General features: G+C 37.7%; 1 protein-coding gene across 2 annotated transcripts in view; it reads left to right on the top strand.

Moving 5' to 3' along the window:
- Positions 1-24,137, top strand: part of CHD1 (chromodomain helicase DNA binding protein 1) — a 61,624-nt gene extending 37,487 nt beyond the window's left edge. The window contains exons 18-37 of one of the 2 annotated variants that reach the window (XM_017812704.1): positions 25-96; positions 3,344-3,493; positions 5,203-5,351; positions 5,597-5,693; positions 5,811-5,906; positions 7,212-7,388; positions 7,560-7,720; positions 9,060-9,101; positions 9,835-9,965; positions 10,326-10,464; positions 11,186-11,336; positions 12,341-12,463; positions 12,830-12,967; positions 15,194-15,457; positions 15,885-16,025; positions 18,837-19,015; positions 20,833-20,929; positions 21,131-21,188; positions 22,161-22,371; positions 22,560-24,137. In XM_017812704.1, coding sequence (XP_017668193.1) covers positions 25-96; positions 3,344-3,493; positions 5,203-5,351; positions 5,597-5,693; positions 5,811-5,906; positions 7,212-7,388; positions 7,560-7,720; positions 9,060-9,101; positions 9,835-9,965; positions 10,326-10,464; positions 11,186-11,336; positions 12,341-12,463; positions 12,830-12,967; positions 15,194-15,457; positions 15,885-16,025; positions 18,837-19,015; positions 20,833-20,929; positions 21,131-21,188; positions 22,161-22,371; positions 22,560-22,923 — 2,940 coding nt within the window. In that variant the 3' untranslated portion in view covers positions 22,924-24,137. The remainder of the gene's footprint in view (positions 1-24; positions 97-3,343; positions 3,494-5,202; positions 5,352-5,596; positions 5,694-5,810; positions 5,907-7,211; positions 7,389-7,559; positions 7,721-9,059; positions 9,102-9,834; positions 9,966-10,325; positions 10,465-11,185; positions 11,337-12,340; positions 12,464-12,829; positions 12,968-15,193; positions 15,458-15,884; positions 16,026-18,836; positions 19,016-20,832; positions 20,930-21,130; positions 21,189-22,160; positions 22,372-22,559) is intronic. The other variant, XM_017812705.1, reaches the window with a different exon arrangement.
- Positions 24,138-24,836: the final 699 nt, after the last annotated feature.

The following is a 24,836-nucleotide window of genomic DNA, read 5'->3' on the forward strand; positions in this document are numbered from 1 at the left end:
AAATATAATTGTTCATTTCTTTAGAGACTTGATGGATCAATAAAAGGGGAATTGAGGAAACAAGCACTGGATCATTTTAATGCAGAAGGATCAGAGGTATGGTATTTTTTTTCCTGAGGGATCTGTTTTATTTTTTCCCCAAGAAGTATAAGAAAACATTTCACAAAAAAGGAAGGCTGAGAAAAGTGAGGAATATATCAATAGTGTTGAAAATTCATTGATACTGCCTAGCATATAAGGTTTATATAAACTCTTTTATTAAGAAGAGTTTAAGTAGAAAACACATAAATTAGGAAAATGGTAGCGAAGTACTCTGTAAATGGTGCAGAATTTTAACCTCAGCTTTGTTCCTGTGTAGAACTTAACAGTGTTTACAAGAGCATTGAACTTAGACAAGCAGTTAGCATCAAAAAATTCCTTTGGCAGTGGGCAGAACTAACTTCATATATCCTTGCACAGACAACCATATTTGAATAGTTTCAAATATGAATTCTATTATGTTTGTTTGTTGCCACCTGTTTACTTGCCCTGGAAGAAATCTAGTAAAGAACTGATGTTTAGCAGTCCTTTGTGAGCAGCCTGTGAATATGTAGGTGTCTCTTGTGATTCCTTAGATTCTGAACTTGAACATTGGTAGCTTATTTAGCATTCCTGTTATGCAAGCCTTTCCATGCCTTTGCTCAGCTTTAGTCTTTTGTCCTACTTGCAGATTTGCAGGAAGGGAGGTTGTTTTGGTTTGACTGTTCATTGGTTTTTGGGTTCAGTTTGTTTGGTTTTTTTAATTGGTATTTGAAGGATAGCATTTATTAATTGCTTCTGAGCTTGTTTCTGCATTGTAGAAGGAGAAGGACTGACCTCCATATTTGTGAAATGCAGAAGCTAATTCTATTTCAGATTTCTTACCTAGACATTGTTGGGGCCCCTGGTGGTCTAGTGGTTAGGGTGCAGGACTCTCACCGCTGCGACCCGGGTTCGATTCCCAGCCCCCCGGGCAGATGGAGCTCGTCAGCCCTGTAAGGCAATCCATCTAAGAGAAGGTCACTCTAAACAAACCTACGTCCTGAGTCCCTCACTGCCACTGTCCAAGCTTGCTTGGCCCCGGCAGATGAACCTCAGGATTAAAGGGTGGGCTCAGTTCAGCGCACGCTGTGTCTCACCTAAAAAATCCACTGCGCAGGCTCGAAGGGTTAATGACCTTTCCCAAATCTTTGCTTGCGAAGACTGGCCATTACTTACCTAGACATTGTTGATTTTTTCTGAAATCTTTTCAGTTACATTGTATGTTTTTTGAAATGAAGAGGAATTTAAACCATGCATTTCCAAAATTGAGGCAAACTATGCATTTGTGCAACAAAAAAAATCACATTCTTAATTTTATTTTTTATTTGTTTCCTAAAATTTCATAACATTTTGTATGGGTTTTGTGTAGTTTTTATGTTACTGGGCTAAGGGCTACCTGAAAATGTTTAAAACAATTTTCAGGACTCTTTCCTGAGCGTAATGGTTTGCTGTTTCCTGTAACTGTACTGAAAATTGTGTTTGTGTTTTTTAACCTGTTTTATTTCATCTTGGTTTTCATATATTGTTTTATTCAATGTATCAAGATCCTTCTGCAGTCTTTCATAGTTATCTGTAATTCAGTAATTCCATATTGTCACAGGTTTTTTTCACTTTGCTTATCCCACTTTCATATTATTCGTGAGTGTGTTGAACAGCATTAAACCTGGCAGAAGACTTCTGGTTCCTATCTCTTAACCAGTTACGTGTGGGCTCAAGCACCTTCCCTGCTCTGACGTGGTTGCCTAGTCTTCCAGGGCTTGGGGCAGAGGGTAGGAGGGGGTCTTTGTGACTTTCGAGGCTTTAAGAGTAAGGTTTTTGTACTTTTGGGCCAGTCTTTTGTTTTGTTGGGATGTTTTGGTCAGTGGTTGACATGGTTTGACCCTGGCCAGATGCCAGGGGCCTATTAAAACCACTCCATTACCCTCCCTCCTCCCCTGTGCAGCTGGACAGAGGAGAGAGGAAGAAGAAAATCCAGCAAAGAAATTTCATGAGATAAGGATTGAAAGAGGGCAGTGTTAATAGGCAAAACAAACTCAGAGTGAGGATAAAACTTAAATTCATTACTAACAGAATAAGAGCTAAAAAGTGAGAAATAAAACAGTCTTAAAACACCTTCCCCTTCCCCCCCCCGCCTTTTCAGGTCTTCCCTCCTTCCCCCTGCGGTGCAGGTAGACGGGGAACCCCAGGGAAAGGGGGGGTTGTTGTTGTTTGGGTCCATCGCTTGGGTATCAGCTTTTTGCAGCTGGCTCTTTACAGTCCGAAGGTCCTCCATAGTTTACAGGGGGACACCTGCGTTACCATGGTCTTCACCACAGGCTACAGGGGGGTGTCTCTGCAACTCCGAGTCCTTTCCCTGCTTCCGTGGGGTCCCTCCCACGGGAGACAGTCCTTGATGAACCTCTCCAGAGCGAGTCCATCCACCCCTTGTTCTTTTCAGTCTGTTGCCCCGTGGATGACTTCCCCAAGGGGGTGCAGTCCTTCATGGGTTGAGCTGTTCCAATGTGGGTCTCCCACTGAGGCCACAAGTCCTACCTGGGAAAAACTTTCTTCAGCATGGGCTTCCCTCTCCACGGGCCACAGTTCTCTGGCAGGACTTTGCTCCATTTTGGGCCTCCCACAGCTTCCTTCATGTGTCTACCTGCTCCAGCATGGACTCCTCCATAGGCTGCAGGAGGGTTTCTGCACCCCAATGGTTCTTCATGGGCTGCAGGGTCTTCAGCTTTAAGTCTTTGGCCTGCTTCTGGGGGAGGGGGGGGAAGCCCCTCCCTCTGGCTGCACCAACCTTGGTGACTGCTTGTTCTCCCGGACTGGAATTTCTTCTGCGCCACAACCTTCTCTTCACCCGTTCTTAAATATGTTTTCACAGAAGCGCCATCTCATTGGCTCAGCCTTGGCCAGCAGCAGGAAATCCCTCCTGGAACTGGCTACCATTGGCTTTTCACAGAACAGTGAAAGCTTCTACTAGCTTCTAACAGAAGCCGCCCTAATAGCCCCCTCACCCCCACTACTAAAACCCAGCCACAGGTTAAACCCATGACAGTGGTCATCTTCTAGGATGCTGCTTCCTTTAAACTGTTGAGAAGTCAGTAACTATCTATGAAAGAAAATGATAATCAGTGTTTGCTTTATACTTAAAAAAGCTTTAACCATAAAACAGTTATAGAATTGGTAGTATGTGATTTTGTAGTCTACCCTACGTACTGCATAAATAAGTGTTATATTGGTTCCTTTAAGAATATTACAGTCATTGGATAGAAAACTATTTCTTACTTTATGATTTCAGGACTTCTGCTTTTTACTGTCCACCAGAGCTGGAGGATTAGGTATCAACTTGGCATCTGCTGATACTGTGGTTATATTTGATTCTGACTGGAATCCCCAGAACGATCTGCAAGCACAGGCTAGAGCACACAGGATTGGACAGAAGAAACAGGTATACACACTCAGCTTTAAGCTCCAGACCTAAAGCAGGGTTATGTACATTAGCTGTTTACTCTCTGGCTGCACTATTCAGTCTTCATGTATTTTTGAGAATAACTAATACTTTCTGCATTTGGCCAAATAGATTAGGAGTGCTCACTTTTTTTTCTAAATCTCCATATAGGGACAAATCATATGGCAACTGTGGTATTTGGATGGGAGAGGGAGAAGAGTTGTGGGCTTGTCTTGGCATCATGTCATTGTAGAAAATAGCTGCTATATCAGACAAATCCCCCTTGCTTAAGAATTTCTTAGTGCTCTTCAGGATTGTTTCTTTCTTGCAGAAGACATACCATAACAATTAGAAATATGACATTATTGCCTGTAGCAATGCTTGTGCAGAGTCACCGAAGTTAATGAAAGATAGAATCATAGAATCATAGAATCGATTGGGTTGGAAAAGACCTCCGAGATCATCGAGTCCAACCCTTGGTCCAAATCCAGTCCATTTACTAGATCATGGCACTCAGTGCCACGTCCAATCTGCGTTTAAAAATCTCCAGGGATGGTGAATCCACCACCTCTCTGGGCAGCCCATTCCAATGCCTGATGACTCTCTCTGTAAAGAATTTTCTCCTGATATCCAACTTAAATTTCCCCTGGTGGAGCTTAAGCCCGTGCCCCCTTGTCCTATTGCTGAGTGCCTGAGAGAAGAGACCGACCCCCACCTGGCTAGAACTTCCCTTCAGGTAGTTATAGACGGTGATGAGGTCACCTCTGAGCCTCCTCTTCTCCAGGCTAAACAACCCCAGCTCCCTCAGCCTTTCCCCATAGGACTTATGCTCCAGTCCCTTCACCAGCTTTGTTGCTCTTCTCTGGACCCGCTCCAGCACCTCGATATCCTTTCTGAACTGGGGGGCCCAGAACTGAACACAATACTCAAGGTGTGGCCTCACCAATGCAGAGTACAGGGGAAGGATCACTTCCCTGGTCCTGCTGGCCACGCTATTTTTGATACAGGACAAGATCCCATTGGCCTTCTTGGCCACCTGGGCACACTGTTGGCTCATGTTGAGCTTCCTGTCAATTAGTACCCCCAGGTCCCTTTCTGCCTGGCTGCTCTCCAGCCACTCTGTGCCCAGCCTGTAGCGCTGCATGGGGTTGTTGTGGCCAAAGTGCAGGACCCGGCACTTGGCTTTATTGAACTTCATCCCATCGGAATCAGCCCATCTCTCAAGTCTATCCAGATCCCTCTGCAGAGCCCTCCTGCCCTCCAGCAGGTCGACACTCCCTCCCAATTTGGTGTCATCAGCAAATTTGCTGATGATACACTCAATCCCCTCATCTAAATCATCAATAAAGATGTTAAACAGGACTGGGCCCAACACTGATCCCTGGGGAACACCACTAGTGACCGACCGCCAGCTGGATGCAGCTCCGTTCACCAGCACTCTCTGGGCCCGACCCTCCAGCCAGCTCCTAATCCAGGAGAGGGTACACTTGTCCAAGCCATGGGCTACCAGCTTTTCCAGGAGTATATTATGGGAGACATAGGTGTAAGAGTTTACTTATCTGAGATTTTTAAATGCTTCTCTAAAGACTGTGGTAACATGATTGAACCAGTATTTCATATTTGAAACCCATCAATAAATTCTGAAGATATACCGCGAAGACTGAGATTTCTCCTTGCTGTTGCTTACTTTTTATTTTAAATACACACAGGTAAATATTTATCGACTAGTCACAAAAGGATCAGTGGAAGAAGATATTCTTGAACGAGCCAAGAAAAAGATGGTATTAGATCATTTAGTAATTCAGAGAATGGACACTACAGGGAAAACTGTACTACATACTGGCTCTACTCCTTCAAGGTATATTTGTGTTTGTTTCTATACCAAGCCACCCTTAGGAATATTTCACTCTGTTAATGAAAGGCAAAATAAGGTTAAATTAGATGCAAAGTCTTTGTAGATTTTTATTTGCATGTTAAATATATATCTTAAATATATGGAGAGTTTTTATTTAACAGTGAAAAGTCTTAAATGACTTATGATTGTAGAGAACTTCTTCCAGTTAATAAGTTAAAGTGTTTTTCCTGAAATGTCATTTATTTCAGCTCAACACCTTTTAATAAGGAGGAGTTATCAGCGATCTTGAAGTTTGGTGCTGAGGAACTTTTTAAAGAACCTGAAGGGGAAGAACAGGAGCCCCAAGTAAGCAGTGTTACTGGACTAGATAGATAAAACAGCCAAAAGTATGTATGAATTATTTAACTGTAAAGAAAAACTTCTCTGGGGTTCTGTGTTTTTTTGGGTTTTTTTTATCCATAGGAAATGGATATAGATGAAATCTTGAAGAGAGCTGAAACTCGGGAAAATGAGCCAGGTCCATTAACTGTAGGAGATGAGTTGCTTTCACAGTTCAAGGTATGGCTTTGTTCTCTCCTCCCTACTGTAATTATACTTTTGTTTATGAACAGTACCGTTTCTCTTTTGTGTACCTATCTGTCTCTTCATTCTTAGGAAATAGATGTGTGAGTCAACTCTCTATCACTTTCTAATAAAATATCTTCACCAATACATGGTACCTACCACCGGTATAAGCAATTAAAAACATGTGCTGTATTTTGATAATAAAAAGATATATTTATGGGTGTGTTAATTATTAGACTTCTAAGTAGTTATGTGGGGCCTCTGGTGGTCTAGTGGTTAGGGTGCAGCACTTTCACCGCTGCGACCCGGGTTCGATTCCCAGCCCCCTGGGCAGATGGAGCTCGTCAGCCCTGTAAGGCAATCCATCTAAGAGAAGGTCACTCTAAACAAACCTACATCCTGAGACCCTCACTGCCACTGTCCAAGCTTGCTCGGCCCCGGCAGATGAACCTCAGGATTAAAGGGTGGGCTCAGTTCAGCGCAAGCTGTGTCTCACCTAAAAAATCCACTGCGCAGGCTGGAAGGGTAATGACCTTTCCCAAATCTTCACTCGCGCAGACTGGCCATACTAAGTAGTTATGTGTTTTATTTACTGCCTTTGTCAAGCAGCTCTAGTATCACTGAATGCAATATATAGTTTGTGTTTCGTAGTTGATAATTTCTCCAAGTAGCTTTTAGCCCTGAAGTAAACTTGAACATCAGGTATTTCTGAGTGTTATCAGTTAAACACATTAAATATGTGTACAGAATAAAAAAGCAAAGCATGATATATTTGTTTAGTTCAGGAGATTATTAAATAACTCTCCTGCTGATTGCTTATTCACAACCTATTTTGATATCTGCAGTGTATTAATGTTTGGTTAGTTTTATGTTGTTGTAGTTTCACATTAAGTCAGGCATTCAAATGTTGTTAGCCCTATTTTGAGGTTAAACAACAATCATACAGCCACAAAGGAGTTGTTTCACTGTGCATCCATATTAGTCAACTTTTAAATGAAGAAAAAGATTCTCATTTCTCATCTTAACCCATGTTGAAAGGAGTTTATCTTTCCTAAATGAAGAAAAATACTTTCATGAGAGACTTGTTTCATTCTTTCATGAAGCAAGTTCTGTGTGTAAATTTTACGTAGATTATAAAACAAGAGCATATATATAAATAGAACTATAAATATATAATATGTATAAATGCATAAAATATGCCATCCGTAACTCTGTGTTCCTAAAATAGTAGTTGATCAGTCTTTTTCAAATAGAGTCATGTGTTAATTTGATGAAAATATGTATATTCTGATATACAAGGTGGCCAACTTTTCCAATATGGATGAAGATGATATTGAGCTGGAACCAGAAAGAAATTCAAGAAATTGGGAAGAAATAATTCCAGAGGTCCAAAGGCGAAGAATAGAAGAGGAAGAAAGACAGAAAGAACTTGAAGAAATATACATGCTCCCAAGGATGAGAAACTGTGCAAAACAGGTGTCTCTTAGTTCTGACTTGTTGTTGACTCTGTTGCTGTTGGTTTAGTTTGTTGCTGTTGGGATTTGGGTTTTCTTTTCCTTTTCTGAACACATTTTTTTGACAGGGTAGGTAAAACTTACTTATGTTTGTTAATCACATAGCTTTTAACTACTTATTCTGGAATTCTAGATAAGCTTTAATGGAAGTGAAGGGAGGCGCAGTAGGAGCAGAAGATACTCTGGATCTGATAGTGATTCCATCTCAGAAAGAAAAAGGCCAAAAAAACGTGGAAGACCACGAACTATTCCTCGAGAAAATATTAAAGGATTTAGCGATGCAGAGATCAGGCGGTAAGATACAGGACCACAAGTCATGTTTGAAGGGGCAAGAAATTACCATTATTATTAATATGTTTATTATTATTAGGCTTGAAAATACAGAAGGCAGTCTATTTTTATGGAAATTGTCTGAAATTTTTTTATTCTAGGCATTTAATGTTTTTACCTTTTGTACTTTGTGGTGCTGACATAGTGAACTCTCATGGCAAGAATTTGAACCCATTTTAATGAGGTATAAAATTAGGTTTGAAAAATACTCTTGATTGGTTTATTTTAATTCCTGCAACGCATGAAGACAGTGATTTCACTGTGTGATCACTGACAGTGATTTTACAATGGGTGAACTTTTCTTTTGTAAAAAAATAAGCAAATAGTCTGCTTCTCACCATTTTATCTAAAAACTGCAGTGCTGAAAGAATTATGTAAATCTATTTGGTGACAAATGAAAAAAAATTGAGTGGATTTTGTGGGTTTTTTAAATTCTTGGCACTGTAATTGAATTGTTATATCATGCTTTTTAAAATTAAAATATATAAAATCTTATTTGAAACTTGTACTACTATTGGTCCCTTCAGTATTTGCTAAATATTTGCTAAAATATTTTTTGGTAGTAGGAGGAATTGTTTTGCTTTACATTTTTGGGTTTGTGAAATGCTACTTTACTTCTGAAATCTAAGTATGCATGTTTCTCTAAAATGCTGTAAAGCTTTCAAAATATTTTGATTTGAAGAATAACTTTTAAAATCCTGTTTGCATTTCCATGTCATCTGACAAGACAATGAATTGGGACTTTTTTCAAGGCTATTATTGTGCTTGCACTAGTAATCTGAGACCTTGGTTATTGAGGAGATTTTCTTTCTTTTTTTAAATTATTTTTATTTATTTTTATTTAATTGTCTTTCTATTCTGGGTATCTCCAGTTTCTTTCCATCACTTAGACATTTCAACACAGAGTATTTTTCATGTCATTTTCCAAAATCTTCCAATTAACCTGTTGCAGATTGCTCCTTTTAAGAACTATATCACTATATAATGCATAACATAATGTCTGAAATATTGATATACTGTAAATCCGCATTCAATTTTTATGATTAGATACATACAGCTGCTGAATCTTTGGAGTTTTGAAATTAATAAAGTAATTTCTGAAATAAATTATACCTTCTATTGTTTTATTTACATCATTTCTTAAACTGATAAAACTGACTTTGTTTGGGTTATCCAAGTATATGAAACTGCCCTACTCACTGTACCTTCCCCCCACTGCCAATATATAATTTTTAAACAATTTTAAAAGCAATGTCGTTTGTTAAGAATATATTTAAATGGCAAAATTATTTTCTCTTACTAGGTTTATCAAGAGTTACAAGAAATTTGGTGGCCCTCTTGAAAGGTAAAGTTGTTTGGTGATTTTGTGTAGCAATTTGGAATCTTGTTTTCATAAAAATTGGAATGTACCATGAAACCTTAGGCAGTAGAGAAAATACATCATCTAGTTTTTTGCCTTGAATATAGCATGACTTTAGCTGACAGTCTTTCACTTTTTCATATATGGTATGTGTGCAAACAGCTACCCAACAGACCTTTCTATTTGCAGGAATACTTACTCTCTTTCTTTATGTTTACCTGCTGACTTGTTTTATCTTCATTTGTGATAGTCATTCAGTTGTCATGTTTGATAACCTGTTGAAAGCCTATCAGTTTACCCACTGTCACTGTTGCATTTTTCATATTGAAATTTTCATATTTCTTCATTATTCCTATTTTAAGAAAAACTTCCCAACCTTATTTTCATTAAAAATATTAATAGTTCATATGAAAATATGATACATACATATATATATATATGATATAATGATTCCTTTTCTAAAGAAATGTGCAGTAAGTTAACACTAAGATTAGTGTCCTTTACACTTCCTTTTTTACCACCCTTTGTTACCTGAATCATATACAGTTTTTTTTTCTTGGTTCAAAATTGTATGTACAGAGTGCAGAAAGCACAGGTGGCTTATTTGATATTATTATTGGTAACTTATTTGATCGTTTTTCTAGTACCAAAGTCTGAAGGAGTCATTCAAAGTTGCCAAAGTTTCGAGGTATAAAAATGTGTATTTGTTTTATTACAGGTTAGATGCTGTAGCTAGAGATGCTGAGCTAGTTGATAAATCAGAGACAGATCTTAGACGTTTGGGGGAGCTTGTACATAATGGATGCATTAAAGCCTTAAAGGACAATTCATCTGGACAAGAAAGAGCAGGTACAGTGTTCAGGGGGCTTGAGAGGTCATTGAAAAGCATCAAGAAGACTGAATTACTCATACACTCTAATCATAACAGAAAACAGTTTTGTTGGAAAATACAAAAATGTTGGCATACTGGGTGATTTAAAAAAGGGGTGACTGTTTTTCCTTTCTGTGTGTGACTTGTCACTGGAGAATGCAATATGTTTTTGCTTTGCTGTGAAATTTAAAAATAATCCTGTTATCTGGAAGATTCATTCTGGAGCTTACTTCAAGCATTTAGTTAAGAAAAGGTCATTTGGTATAATTGTTTTCTTTACATTTTTCTGATGGTATTTGTAAAGGTAAATAATTTAATAGCTTTGTATTTATTTTTAGGAGGGAGACTTGGGAAGGTTAAAGGCCCAACTTTCCGAATCTCAGGAGTGCAGGTGAATGCAAAGCTAGTTATCTCTCATGAAGAAGAATTGGCACCTTTGCACAAATCCATTCCTTCAGATCCAGAAGAAAGAAAAAGGTATTGATTTTTATATTTTTTAAAGGGTGCAGTAATGTAGAAAACTCGTTAAATTTTATTACCGTTTTTCTGACAACTTGGACTCAAAGCACACTGTTAAAAGCGTTATCCCTCTAATCCCCATAAGAAGTGGCAGCAGTAACCTGTTCCACATCGGTACTTCATCCTTTCTTCCCTTGCTATAGAAGCCAGTAACAGCTTTGACTTCTCAACTGTATTCACTAGGAACTGTGTTCAGTTACTAATAATAATTAGGACTAGAATTCAGGTTTGCTCAGGAGCTGCTAAATGCCTCTGCTTGGGAGGAATGTTCAAAGCACAGCAGTAGTTGTTTCTGCTCTCTGAAGTTTTCCCTTGCCACCTTGTGTATCACAATTTCCAAACTATCCACTTAGTTAGCGGTTACACTTGGATGATGATTTTTGCTTTTATTCATGGCTAACAAACTCTGTAATGCAGCTTCTGGCAACAGACAGATGTCTGTTTTTCATATTTTAGTCTTAATAAGCTTTAAAAGACATTTAAGTGCTGATTTCAATAAATACTTTATGGAAATGTTAATAAAATATAATAATAAACACTTGGATTAATTTCTTAAAATTACCAGCTTGTTAGCAGAGAAAATAAATCTAGTTACATCACTTCTAGGATGTTCCCTTCTCCCTCACTAAGTTTCAGATGTAAAAATCCTATATTTGTCTTTCTAATCCATTTCTTCTAGATATGTCATCCCATGCCACACGAAGGCTGCTCATTTTGATATAGAATGGGGTAAGGAAGATGATTCCAACTTGTTAATAGGCATCTATGAATATGGTTATGGCAGCTGGGAAATGATAAAAATGGATCCTGATCTCAGTTTGACACAGAAGGTATGTCATCTACAACATTTCATTAAGGACTATTTGTTTAGGTAGTGATACTATTAAGTAGAGTTACTGAAAGAGCTTATTTTATAATAAATGAAATTGCAGTTATATTATACATCAGTTATACTTCAGATCACCCTTCTTCTATATTGTTATATTTTAGGGTCTGTGTATTTGGTCACAGTATCTTTCTTGCAGTCAGTTGTGTTGCCATGTTCTCATGTGGCTGGGCGTCTGTCACTTGAATTTTTCTTTTCTAGTCTTTTCCTTCACTGTTTTGGATGTTCTGGTTTTGTTAATTTTGTGTTCTTGAACTTTTGAGAAGGGAGGTTTTTCTAGAAATTTGATTCAGTTTCCCTCTCCCCAGGTTCCTCAGTTGAAGCTGTTTTCTCTCCCAACATTGAGAGTAGCCGTGCTAGAATTAGTGCAGTAGCCTCTTAGCAATAGTGAGAGACAGGTACTGAGGGAAAGACTGGGGTGAATGAAGTAAATTTTGTGGCACGGACCTATAGATCTGGGATGTGAGGAGCCAGGTCTCTGTCCACATTTGTTTAATAATGATACCTACTCCTGCCTTCCATTAATTTGTCTGGTTTTTGAAACCATGCGTTTGTATTTTTGGCATCTGCAATATACTGTAGTGAGTTCTGCATTTAGAAGATGAATGAGTCAGATCCAGGAGTTCAGTGACTGACTGGTATCGATGCCCAGAATTTCTTAGATGAACTGTCAGAGTGAAGACAGAAATCTGAGACTGTTTTTTTGAGATAATTTTAGACTGTGAGACAATTTCCAAGATTCTACATTAGTTGCTTGATCGGAGAGGAGTGAAAACTTTAAGAAATTCTCCATTGCTCCAAGCATTCTGGCGTATTTGTTCGGTATAGTTGGAGTGAATTGTTTACTGCTTCCTTTTGCAGAGGTTTTTCTGTTCTGTGTGCTGCAGGCTAACATCTAAGATTGATAATATGTACTCACAGCTGTGAAACTACCATTGTTCTCCTCAGATTTTGCCTGATGATCCCGATAAGAAACCCCAGGCCAAGCAGTTGCAGACCCGTGCAGACTACCTCATTAAATTACTGAATAAAGACCTTGCAAGGAAGGAAGCACAAAGGCTTGCTGGAGCAGTAAGTAAAATTTGGCATTCAGTAGTGAAATAAAACAATATGCTTCTAGTCGTGTCTGCTGATCCTTTTCTTTTTTTAGTTCTGCTCTTTTTTATTTGTGTAGTATTACTCTGTTGCTAATCATAGTACATGAGACTAACTCAGGAAATTTATTGCAAGTTTCACACTATATTATTCTCTTATTATTTGTGTGTATTCTCTACTGTTGCACTATGCTCTGTCTCCAGTCCTGAAAAAAGCAGTGGTCATTAGTGGCAATAAATAAAAGGAACCCTCTCTTTGATGTAAAAACAAATACTTTTTTTGCAACTGTAGTGCAAAGATGCTTGTTATTTGACATTGTTAAAGAGATCAATTTGCTTTCAGGGCAATTCAAAGAGGCGGAAAGCAAGAACTAAAAAGAATAAGATGCTAAAGGCCGCAAAAATAAAAGAAGAAATAAAAAGTGATTCTTCACCACAGCCCTCAGAAAAATCTGATGAAGATGATGAGGAGGATAATAAGGTGAGTATCTTTCACATGGTAAAGATGGCTATTTAGTTTTTCCTGTTAGTATCAATATGTATTTTATCTTCTGCTTGGCTTAATAAAATTAAAGCACCTGAACGTCGTCCTTTTCCTGTGGCCACTACAACTGATGTTGTATCAGTGCAGGCACATGGAAAATTGTATCTGTTCTAATGATAAGCCATAACTCAGAAGTTGTGAGTAGTTTTCCAAATTTTTATAAAAAATGTTATTGTCTAGTTACTGGTGATATTGCTCAGTTTCAGCATTCTTTACAGATTTCAACACTGCATTTGATAGAAATGGAAGCCTAATATATCAAACAATTGTGAAACTAAGTGTTTTGGCTAGTGTGTTATAACTACTGACAGTGATTCTTAAGGTAAAGTTTTTTTTATTCGGGCACTGGAAAATCATCAGGCTCAATTAGAAAGAGCAGCATGAAAAAATTATATTTCAAGGCTTGCACGTGAGAGCTCCTGTATACATCACGGCTCTCATTATCCAAAAAGACTGTTTAATCAACTGTTTAATCTTTTTGTGTTCTGTTGCTTCTGATATTTCTTTAGGCCTCTGCTTTTGTTAGATCTTTTTATTTTTGTCATTTTTCACACAGGAAAACCAGTAGACATAAAAAGTTAGGGTTATGTCACAGCTAATTTGGGGATTTTGAAAGTAGTTGAAATAAATCAGTGGAAATCTATATGTACTAATAATTTACTCCCTACTAGCTTTAAAGTAAACTATTACAAACCATTGTAATTGTCTACTTGTTCTAAAGGAAAAAATACTTCCAGAAAAACAAAGTTAAAATTTATTCAGTGTTAGAAGGACCATGATAAATTTATAAAATTATAGTAATTTTTAACTAAAGCATTCCTGTATGTATTAAAATTGTACAATGAAAACAAAATATAAAGCTAGAGGGAAAAAAAAATCAATGTAGATTGTCTTATGTTTATAGCTGAAATAATTTGCTTGGAATGAAAAGACTTCAGAACTGTATGTGTCAACTAGTTTCAGTAAATTAATGCGGGCAACTAAACCCTAAAACTAAGCAGATTAAAGGGTTCATACCACTTAAAAATAAGTGTTAAGACTTCATCTCTACTCAGAAGACACTGCCAGCCAGTTAAATGACTTTACTGTGTTTTGGGAAATTGCCTAGAATGCTGTCCCCTTTTGTGTATTTAATAATAGGTATTCATCACTTCAGTACCTTTGGACATTGAGTATTAATTGCACTCCTGAAAACTAGACTATATACAAGAGACACCTAAATGATTGGCCTCAGCTACTTAGCTGCCATACTGCATACAGGATTTAAAACTTACCTGTTTAACTGCTAGAATTATCAGGAAACTTCTGAAGTCACTGGATTGTTGCTACAAGGTTTCCATGATACCTAAACATCAGAGTCCTGTTTGGGCTGATTACTTCATACCTGATCTAAGTACTTGTTCAGTTAAGGTATTGGACATTCCTTGGCCTGCTTTTCTGCAACAGTTTCTATATGTGCCCTTCCAGCGTGTGTTTAAAGAGATGATAATGATTCTTGCACCTGTGTTACAATATGTTATTTACTGTCGTATTTTTCTTGTGTCTGGAAGGATTTTAGTTTCTGTCTCCGGCCTTATAGGTGAACACTTTGAAGTCATGAACTGAGATTTTCACCTTCAAGTAGTTGAATGGGCCCCTATAAGACAGTCTGTAACTAATGCTTTTTTAAAGCCTAATAAAAACAAAGAGCTCTGGAAAAGAAAAATTCGGGACTCTGTTACCTTCTCCTGTGAATGTTTAATATGGGACTGGTAAAAAGTTACTAGGACAAATCTAACTAGATCAGAGGTCTTCTAACATCCCCATCACTTGAGTGTCCTGACAATCAGCTCAATTTTGCAAGACCTGCCTCTTTTTCGATTTTAGCTCTTAGGAGTTTAAGTACCTTTAAAGGGACCGAATTTGAAGTTAATTCTAAGTTAAATGGACACAATTTCTCACACCTAGTGCCTCTGCCAAGTCAGTACTTCCTTTGTCACATCAAGGAAGTGAGTGCATAGTTCTCATCTGTCTTTGCAACTGCATTCAGTTCTATTTGATAGATGTTAAATTGTGTGTCCCAAAAGAAAGAATGAACAGATAAAAAGTGTTTTAATCTGATAGTTGTGAAACTGTATAGATAGGAACTCAGTTTGATGTGACATATATGCTTGCATATTGCAGGATGAGATTGTTTCAGTGAAACATCTGCATAAAAAATTTAAAGCAGAGAAAGAAAATGAAGAAAAGCCTGAGCCAGATACTGGTATAAAGAAGGAAGCTGAAGAAAAAAGAGAGACAAAAGAAAAGGAAAATAAGAGGGATTTGAAAAGGGAGAAAAAAGAAAAAGAGGATAAGAAAGAATTAAAAGAAAAGGATATTAAAGAAAAGAGAGAAAACAAAGTAAAAGAATCCACACAGAAAGAAAAAGAAGTAAAGGAAGAGAAGGTAACTAGGTTTACTTGTCTTACATAGCACTAGAAAAGGCCACTAGGTTTATGTGAATGATTTTGAGATTAAAAGGTGTTTTGGATCTGATCAGTTGTCATTTCATTTATAGCCTTTTACATAATTTGAAGTTTTATTTTTCCTACCTGAAACCATGAGGACAGGCACTTGAAATGGGAAAGTACATCTTCAATGATACATCCCTTAGTTGGACTGAGAGTACAAGTGTGTGCAAAAATTATTCTTTTCCTTTTCCATTTTCCATTTCCATCCCAGAGAAAGTAAAACGTACTGTCACTGAATGTCAGCATAAATTTTATTCTTATTACTGAAGAGAATGCAGTAGTTATGGGGATTGTCATATATTATAAGGTAATTCCAGAGCCAGAATAAAGTGTACTTAAATATTTTTGTATCTTGTTCTTAGGTAAATGAAATCAAATCTGAAAATAAAGAAAAAACTAAAAAAATTCCATCGTTGGATACTCCAGTTCATATTACTGCAACTAGTGAACCAGTTCCTATATCAGAAGAATCTGAAGAACTGGATCAGAAAACTTTTAGTGTGGTAAGTCCCCTTTCGATAAGTCAGTTTATGTTTATACTTAAGTTTATACTTAATATACTTAATAGTCTAAAAGAGGACAATTTCTGATATTCCTGATACTCTTACTGGGCACAGTAGCACAGGTGATCTTTCCCAGATAAAGTCTCAGATCAATGAATGCTATTGACAGTGTACAAAAATAATTTTTTACTGCATTCCAGCACTTCTATTTTGCTTTTTTACTGTATTTACTCAGAATAGTACAAAAAAATATCCCATGGTTTGTGTGATGAATAAACTCTACAGATATATCCTCAGGAGTCATTTGTGTATCCTTCTTCTTAAAGAGGAGACATGAATGAACTTAAAAGCAATTGATGGAGTCTCTGGCTTCGCCTTATCATATATGCTCTTCTTCTTTGTTAGATAGCAAGAAAAATTAGGTTTCAGCACTTGTCTGCTGAAGTATTGCAAACTTCATTTAGTAGACACAGGAAGGAAAAAATGCTAAAGCCTTTAGAAATACCTTACTGAAGTAATGTCTATGACACTAAAATAATGCTGTTTAATCACTACTACTAAGAACTGAATTAACATTTGAGAATAATGTATGTACACACAGTTTATGTGAAGTTTTATAGGTTAGCTGGGGCCTTTGGGAGAGTATTAATGAGTTACTTTGAGCAGCTATTCTCCTGTGGTGCTTTTGTCATTCAGATTGCAACAGTTGTGTGTTTTTGCCAGCCAGATCTGTTCAGGCTTTTGTGGGTGCCAACGTGCCAATAGGATTCTCTTGAATATGGTAGTGACTGGTCGATGGTTTTATTCTGAACATTCCAAGTAACTCACTTGTGATTTTCAGCATTGGCCTTCAGTAATTCAGGTGGATATGTTTGTGTGGCTAATGACAGAAAATCATAAGTTATATAAGTTATATTCTTTATTTAAGAAGTGCACTGTTTAAGCTGTCTTTTTAAAGGCTACTTTAATCTGTGGCTAATGCAGTATGTAATCCAAATGCTTAATTAATTTAGTGGCATGAGCTGGCAATGGAACAGCTTCCCCAATTTTTCTGAGTTGTCCCTAGATGCTTACATGGTAATCGTAATATTTCATTTCATTCCATTCCAGATATTTGTTTGATTTTCTAGGTTTGGTAGCATATACAAAAATGGCACCGGGAAGGGGGGGGAGTGTTCTGGAAGGTATGTTTATCATCAGCTGCCATGGTCAGGTGCAGTCTAATTAAACATTTAACTGCACTTTTAAATCGAATTGAGTTGTTCAGGCTTAACTTACTTCACTCATTATGACAAGCAGAAAATGCATGTCACGTTTACCATGCCACTGTATTTCGATACTATTCCTAAGCAAGTGTCTGTAATTTAAACCCTGCCAACTGGGTTTGTCTGGATTTATTATTAAAACATTGTATTCCAAGTGTGAAAATCCAAGAATGCACAACCTTTATCTGAGTTGACATCACTGTTTTTGCTGGTCTAGGCATCCCCTCTGCTCAGTGCTGATGAGACCACATTTCCAGTGCTGTGTCCAGTTCTGAGCCTCTCACTTCGAGAAGGACATTGAGGTGCTGGAGTGTGTCCAGAAAAGGGCAATGGAGATGGCGAAGGGTCTGGAGCACAAGGTTTATGAGGAGCAGCTGAGGGAGCTGGGGTGTTTAACCTGGAGACAAGTAGGCTCAGTGGAGACCTTATTGCTGTCTAAAACTACCTGGAAGGAAGTGTAGCCAAGTGGAGGTTGGCCTCTTCTCCCAGGCAACCAGTAACAGGACAAGGAGAAGCATCCCAAGTAGTGCCAGGAGATGTTCAGGTTGGGTATTAGGGAAAATTTCTTCACTGAAAGAGTGGTTAAGCACTGGAAGAGGCTGCCCCGGGAGGTGGTGATTCGTAGATGCTCGTGGTCAAAAAGAATGACAGAAGTCAGAGGGTCTGCAAAAGTTTACAATATTTTTTTACTAAATTATACCCTTGACATGGAAATTGGTATGTTAGTCCCTGACCTGCCAGATAAGTCCACTGCAGTGGTTTTTGTACAGAGGGGTGGGGTGAAAGGGGGAGGGAGGGAGCGAGAAAGGAGCAGATGGTGGGGAGAAAGGGAGGGAAAAACAGCTATCAGCAGTCCTGGCTCTAGCATTGATCCAGCAAGGTATCCAGGGCCCTTGGGGTGCCCACACACCTGGGCTTTGTGGGGCAACCTTTTTATAGATAAGTTTTTCCCTCCCTGGAGGTCAAGTTTCTCGCTATGCACATCAGTTACCATGGGCAGTCAGTCCTTCCAGGCCTTACTGGAAATGGTTTGGAGGGCTCTGGGGGTCTTGGGTGGTCTTGTTGCCCCCTTGACAGTCCATGCCTCATCTTCACTCCTGTGCCTGCACAGTACTGTGTTGTGCTTATCTTCAGGAGACAGAACAAGGATGTTTGTCCCAGAAAAGTGCCACCCTAACTCTGTATGGGCCCCTTCTCCAGCCACAACAGTCCTTTGCTCCCTCCACAGCTGTCCAGCTACCAGTGTTTGAGATGTACACATTAGCACCCTTATCTTCCAGGCTTCTACACTTTGATATCTGTATTTTATACAATCTTTCATAGATAATAAATTTCCAATTTGGTTTATAATACAACTTGTTCCAAAGGAAACCTGCAAAATATTTTCAGGAGCTGTGAGAAAATCTTGTGTTTCATTTGACAATATTGTCTTCACCTGCATATATATATCTCACAGTAAAAGGTGGATCATGTTTTAGAATATTTTTTTCCTTTTGAATTGATATTTTGAATTTTGAATCACTTGATTAATTTTTCCGTTTTACAGTGCAAGGAACGAATGAGACCTGTCAAAGCAGCATTGAAACAGCTGGATCGACCAGAGAAGGGCCTTTCTGAAAGAGAGCAGCTGGAACACACTAGACAGTGTCTTATCAAAATTGGGGATCACATTACTGAATGTCTAAAAGAGTACACAAATCCTGAACAAATTAAACAGTGGAGAAAGTAAGTTATTTATTCTCCTTAGGTTTGCTTGAAAAAGGGAAATCTGTAGTTGCTTCTATTAAGCAGAATAGCTTTTAGTTATTTCTCCTTTTTTTTTCCTCTCTTTCTTGTATCTTTCTGCTCTTTTAAACAGGAATCTATAGAAAGGTGATTATACATTGTTCTGACTTTAAATGGATTGACATTAAGCATTTGCTGCACATCAGTGCATTTTGCTCAGTGGGTGGAGACATCTCACTACTTAATGCTGAAAGCAGACACTGAGGAACTCATCACTGAGTTGTGTTTAGTGGAAGAGCATTCTTACCCTTAAGGATCTGCTTTTTCAACTTTCAACTTTAGATGGTTTTGGTGGTTTATAATTCCTGCTGAAAATACACAGTTCTACAGTTGTGTTGAACTTTTTATGATTCTGAGCTACAGAATTCTTTATTGTTCTAAAAATGTATTCTAAAATAATTACATATTACATATTAACTATGACTTGATAAAAGTATTTATCATAATGTGCTCAGATGCATTTTAAAAGTGAGAGAAGAGTTTACATCTTTATGAGGTGACAATTTAAAAAAAAGTCTTGCTTTGTAAACTATATTTCATTGTTACGTTCTTAATGCAGTTCAGGTTGCTTCTATCAGAATGTGCACTTAATATCTTTATTGAGATTGAAAATACATCCTGTGCTTCCGTTCTGCTAAGAGTTGCATTTTCTTGAAGACTTCTTTTAGTGTAGAATGCTTCTGCTGATTTTAATATCTTTACTTCAAAATATTTAGGTGATCTGAGATACAAAAGTAAGATCCATGTCTTACATTTTGGTAAATGTTATATTTTTTAAGTGGGAACTTGAAATAGAGCTATTATTCGTAATAATGCTACAATATTATGTGTAGATTAATAAAATACGTATCTCAGCTATCCTTTATAAGAAGTGGTGTAACTTGTATAAAGTTATAATGGTCTCATTAGAGTCGGCATTGACTGGTTGTCTACTTTTGCAAACTTCTAGACAGAAATTACTATGTTTAAATAATCACAGTGAAGGAACAGGCTGTTGCTTCCTGAGCCTACACACTTCAAATATTTCCCAACACCAGTATTCTGTAGACTCTTAAGCATTCCACCTCCAAATTTGACTAAAAGAATTCTGTATCTGTTGGAAGAGCTTTACCCGTGATTATAGAAGCAAATGTTTCCGTAACAATTCTGACATCCTGACAACACAAGACCTGATTTGTTTTTCTTTGGTTCCTTCAAGCACAGATTAGGCACAAATTTATTTCTGTATGACTTCCATTGTCTTTCACAGTTCTCACTTGGTTTCAAAAGCTTTGACCAGACTTAATTCTCCCCAGTATTCTCATATAATAAAGCTTGTTCGTCAAGATAAGAGATTTCAAGTTTGAAAGAATTTTTACTACTTTTTCTTTCTTAATTTTTTTATTTACAATGTGGTAAATACTCAAAACTCAAGCATTTAGAAGACATATTTAGACTGATAGCTACATTTTTAAGCATTTCACGAAAATTAACAGAATTGTTATTAGTACTACTTTCCATGCACTTTGCAGTCTGAAGTACTTACAAAAAATATTAAGAAGTGACTAATTGTTAAAGGAATTAGTCTTTCAAATGGTTTTTTTGTCAGGTACATAGTATTTATTGTGCAATTAGGCAATACTGTGTAGATTTCATAGTGTTTTTGATTTACTGAAGTACTGTTCAGATTATTTCAGTTAAATCCATGTTCTGTTGCATAATATAGGGAAAATAAATTTATGGAAGAATTATAACTTCTCTCCTTTCTTCTTTTTCAGAAATCTGTGGATTTTTGTCTCCAAGTTTACGGAATTTGATGCCAGAAAGCTGCACAAACTGTATAAACATGCAATCAAAAAACGCCAAGAGTCTCAAGTAATATATTTTATATATATATGTATATTTTAAGTTTTATAACTCTTCTATTATCTTTAAAGGATTATAAGGAACACAGAAACACAGTTCAAGTAGCATTTGTGTTTGTATCATTGCAGTCTCTTTTGTTAGGATATTTTTCTAGTGTATCCAGATGAACATTGGGATTTACCATTATGCTTTTGTACTTGTCTCTTTTAGCAACACAATGACCAGAATGTTAGTACCAATGTGAATACACATGTAATTAGAAATCCAGGTAAGAAACCTTAAGTATAACCTTAAGTATAATCTTGTGTTAGATATCTTAAGTTTTCATGTTTATTTCATTTCACATGTCTCCTAGGTCTGTTTTCCACGCTGCTAAGTACCATAAAGAAAGGCTGATTAGCCAGACTTCACTGGTTTCACCAGTTTGCTGATGAAATCCAGCTGAGTGTAGACTGAAGCTGGCACTTAACAGGGTTATTTGACTGTCCTTTAAAAAAATTCAGAAACATTTTTTGTTTTAAATTTTGGGAAGGATGAGAGGTCTGCTCAAAACCTGTAAATTTCTTGGAAATTCTGTGCCTGTTTGTAGCTGTTGTAATGTCACTCCAGTGTAAGAAAGCAAGTTACTCCTTGCAGTCGTAGTTTGTCATTAGTTACATAGGCTGTCTTTTATTGTTGACAAAATCACTGGTTTTTTTCCTGTGTTAGCACACCTGCCTTCTCATATGCAATACTTCTTTTTATCTGGTGTGACGGAACACTTTGAGTAAATTTTCATGGCCTTCAAAATCCGCATCGTGTATTTTGGGAGTACCACTGGAATTCTTTTGCTGACAAGGTGTACCTTTAAAACTGTTACCCATACAAAGTCCTTCCCTTCTTAGAGGGGAAGTTGCTTAGAGGGGAAGTTGCTGCCGTTCTATCTAAAATTGCTCTGCTGGAGGCACCTCTACTCACTGCTCATTTGGACCACACTTTGCTTCATAGGCTGAATGTGGAGGTTGAGAAGTTCAGTTTCCAAGTCCTACACATCTACATTCCACCTTGCTTCCCTCTTACTTTTAAGGTTTCTTTCCATTCAGTGGCGTTAGTGCATTTGTCTTTCAACTGCTTAGACATTGTTTCATTTAAATCGTGTCACTTTCATACTCCTTTGCATCAGACAGGTAGCAGTGCTGTTTGAATCAGGTGAAGTAAAGACTTTATGAGACTTCCTTTTAACCTCTGCTTTATTAAACAGATGTGGAAAGACTGAAGGAGAACACAAACCACGATGACAGTAGCAGGGACAGTTACTCTTCTGACAGACATTTGTCGCAATACCACGATCATCACAAAGACAGGCATCAGGGGGACACTTATAAGAAAAGCGACTCGAGGAAAAGGCCCTATTCAGCCTTCAGCAACGGAAAAGATCACAGAGAGTGGGATCACTACAAACAAGACAGCAGGTCAGTTTCTCAAGCAGTTTTGAAATCTGGTCAGAATTCCTTTCCTGTTTTTGTAGCAAGCACTGCTCAGTCTCTTCTGAGTGATGCAAAGTTGCAACAGTGTCTCTAATGCCGATCTGTCGATTTGACATAATTGTGGCTCTTAATGTGTTCAGTAACTCTAATATGAATAATTTCATATTTTATAGATACTACAGTGATATTAAACATAGAAAGTTAGATGACTACAGGAGCAGAGACCACAGGTCAAACCTGGAGGGAAGTTTAAAAGACAGTCGGGCTCATTCGGATCACCGTTCCCATTCAGACCACAGGATACATTTGGATCACCGTTCCACTTCCGAATACAGCCATCATAAATCACCTAGAGACTATAGGTATCATTCAGACTGGCAAATGGACCACAGAGCTTCGGGTAGTGGCCCAAGGTCACCATTGGATCAGAGGTCTCCTTATGGTTCAAGATCTCCCCTAGGTCACAGATCTCCATTTGAACACTCATCAGATCACAAAAGTACACCTGAACATACATGGAGCAGCCGGAAAACATAACAAAGACTGACACTTGCTGGACCTTCTTTTAGCCATATACAGTAAACTAACACAGTAATTGCCTTACATGACTTGAAAGATACAGACGGGATATTCTATCAGTAGCAGTATTGTTACTCTTTCCAGGATGCAAGGTCTATTATCCCAACAGAAGAAAAATATTTTTGTATTTAAAGTTTATGCTGCACTGTGCTGCAAATGCTGTGGCACTTTTTTTAAGAAATGGAAGATGTTTACTTTTACAGGGACCTCAACACTGCCCATTTCAGACTGGATCTTACTATAAAACTCTTCATGTCAAAGTGGTTTGAGGCTGATAATGTTTTAAGTTATGTTTGTAAACGAACTTTTAAACACTGACCTGTGCTCATATTTCAGGAGGGAATGGGGAGATTATTTTTTTTTCTTAGTAAAGAACTCTCAAGGACTTTGTTCACTTTCCAAAGCTACTTGTTTACATTGTACACTGCGACCACCTTGCCGCTTTTCATCACAAGCTTGAATATTTAAATTCTGTACCTATAACTGTAAAATAGCCAGGATTTCTCCTGTTTGTGATCAGTTACAATGCCTTTTTACAAAACAAACAAACAAATAATAATAAAAAAAAAGCAAAACACAAACAAATGGCTGTAAATTGTTGTAAATTTATTAAATGAGCTTTCCCCCCCCTCAGGCTTTTTTCGACTGTTCCTTTCCCCACCAACTCAGGCCTTCTTGTCACAAGTATGAAATAAAATCAGTGTACTTATATGTTTCAATAAAAGATCTTGATGGAGTCACTCCTCAGAATGTAAAAATGGGGAAAGGGAACATTTTATTCCACTTAGTGCTCCCTTTATTGGATACTTTAGAAACACGTTTTGGGGTTTTGTTTGGGGTTTTTTCCCTATTAAACTGTCAGTGTTGTGATTGTTTGTAATGAAATGGTAAGAAATACCCAGCTAAACTGTGCTCTGGAAAGCTTTTCAGGTGCATTGGTTTTAAAGGAGGAATGTTAAGTATCAGAAGACTTCAGTATCCAGATCAGTCAAAATTCATTGTAAATTCATTTGTGTTCCCTCTTCGACATGGGCAATAATGTCAAATGTGCTATGCAGCTAGTTAATATTTTAGAAGATTTGAATTATGACTTTATTGACAGAATTGTTACAATGCACACTGATTGTACATAGATAACTTCTATCTGACAAATTAAATTTAAACTAAAAGGACATGTGGGTCTCGTAGTTTTCTCCTATGTTTTTCTCTACAATGTTACTTTTTCTCACATTTACCCATAAAAGCATTAAAAGTACTAAATTTTAATCCTTGTGACAAGCAGGGAGAATACCTAGCCTGGCATCATTTGGCAGGAGGTGTGTCTGTTGCTCTAGTTTTATTCCGCTCTTGCAATGTTAAGCATTTTTTCCAATTAGACAGGTTTGTATGAAAGCATCAATATAGAATCAAAAATCTGTCCATGGAGTATTTCTTAGATCTCAATGTAGGCACACTAAGTGTTAAGCTCATTTAGTGTAGGCTGGGACTTGGTTAATTAATGCTGCTTCATTTCTTAACTCTTCATCATGACAGGGTCTAGAGGGTTTGAGTTGTTCTGCTTTCAAGCTTGATGGTTGCAGCAGTGTTTAGGCAGCAGAGTGGTGTCTGATAAGGTTGTGCACCTTCCACTTCCAGGGGGGAAAATCTAGAAGCAGGAGTATCTCCGATCCCTGCCCCAATTCTTCCTGCTCAGGAAGTGCTATACAGATCCATCAGGAGAGCACAGACAGGGCATCCCACCAAGCCTACACCAGTTCAGCTGTTACGGCACTGTGATCTCACTGTGACCAATGTCACTGTGGTTGGTCTGCAGATGTTTACAGTGAAGATACCTCAGGTCTCTCAAATACTTGGTGGTTTTGATGATGTAG

Source organism: Lepidothrix coronata, unplaced genomic scaffold, assembly GCF_001604755.1.
Source record: "Lepidothrix coronata isolate B3197 unplaced genomic scaffold, Lepidothrix_coronata-1.0 Scaffold37, whole genome shotgun sequence".
NCBI classification, from domain to species: domain Eukaryota; kingdom Metazoa; phylum Chordata; class Aves; order Passeriformes; family Pipridae; genus Lepidothrix; species Lepidothrix coronata.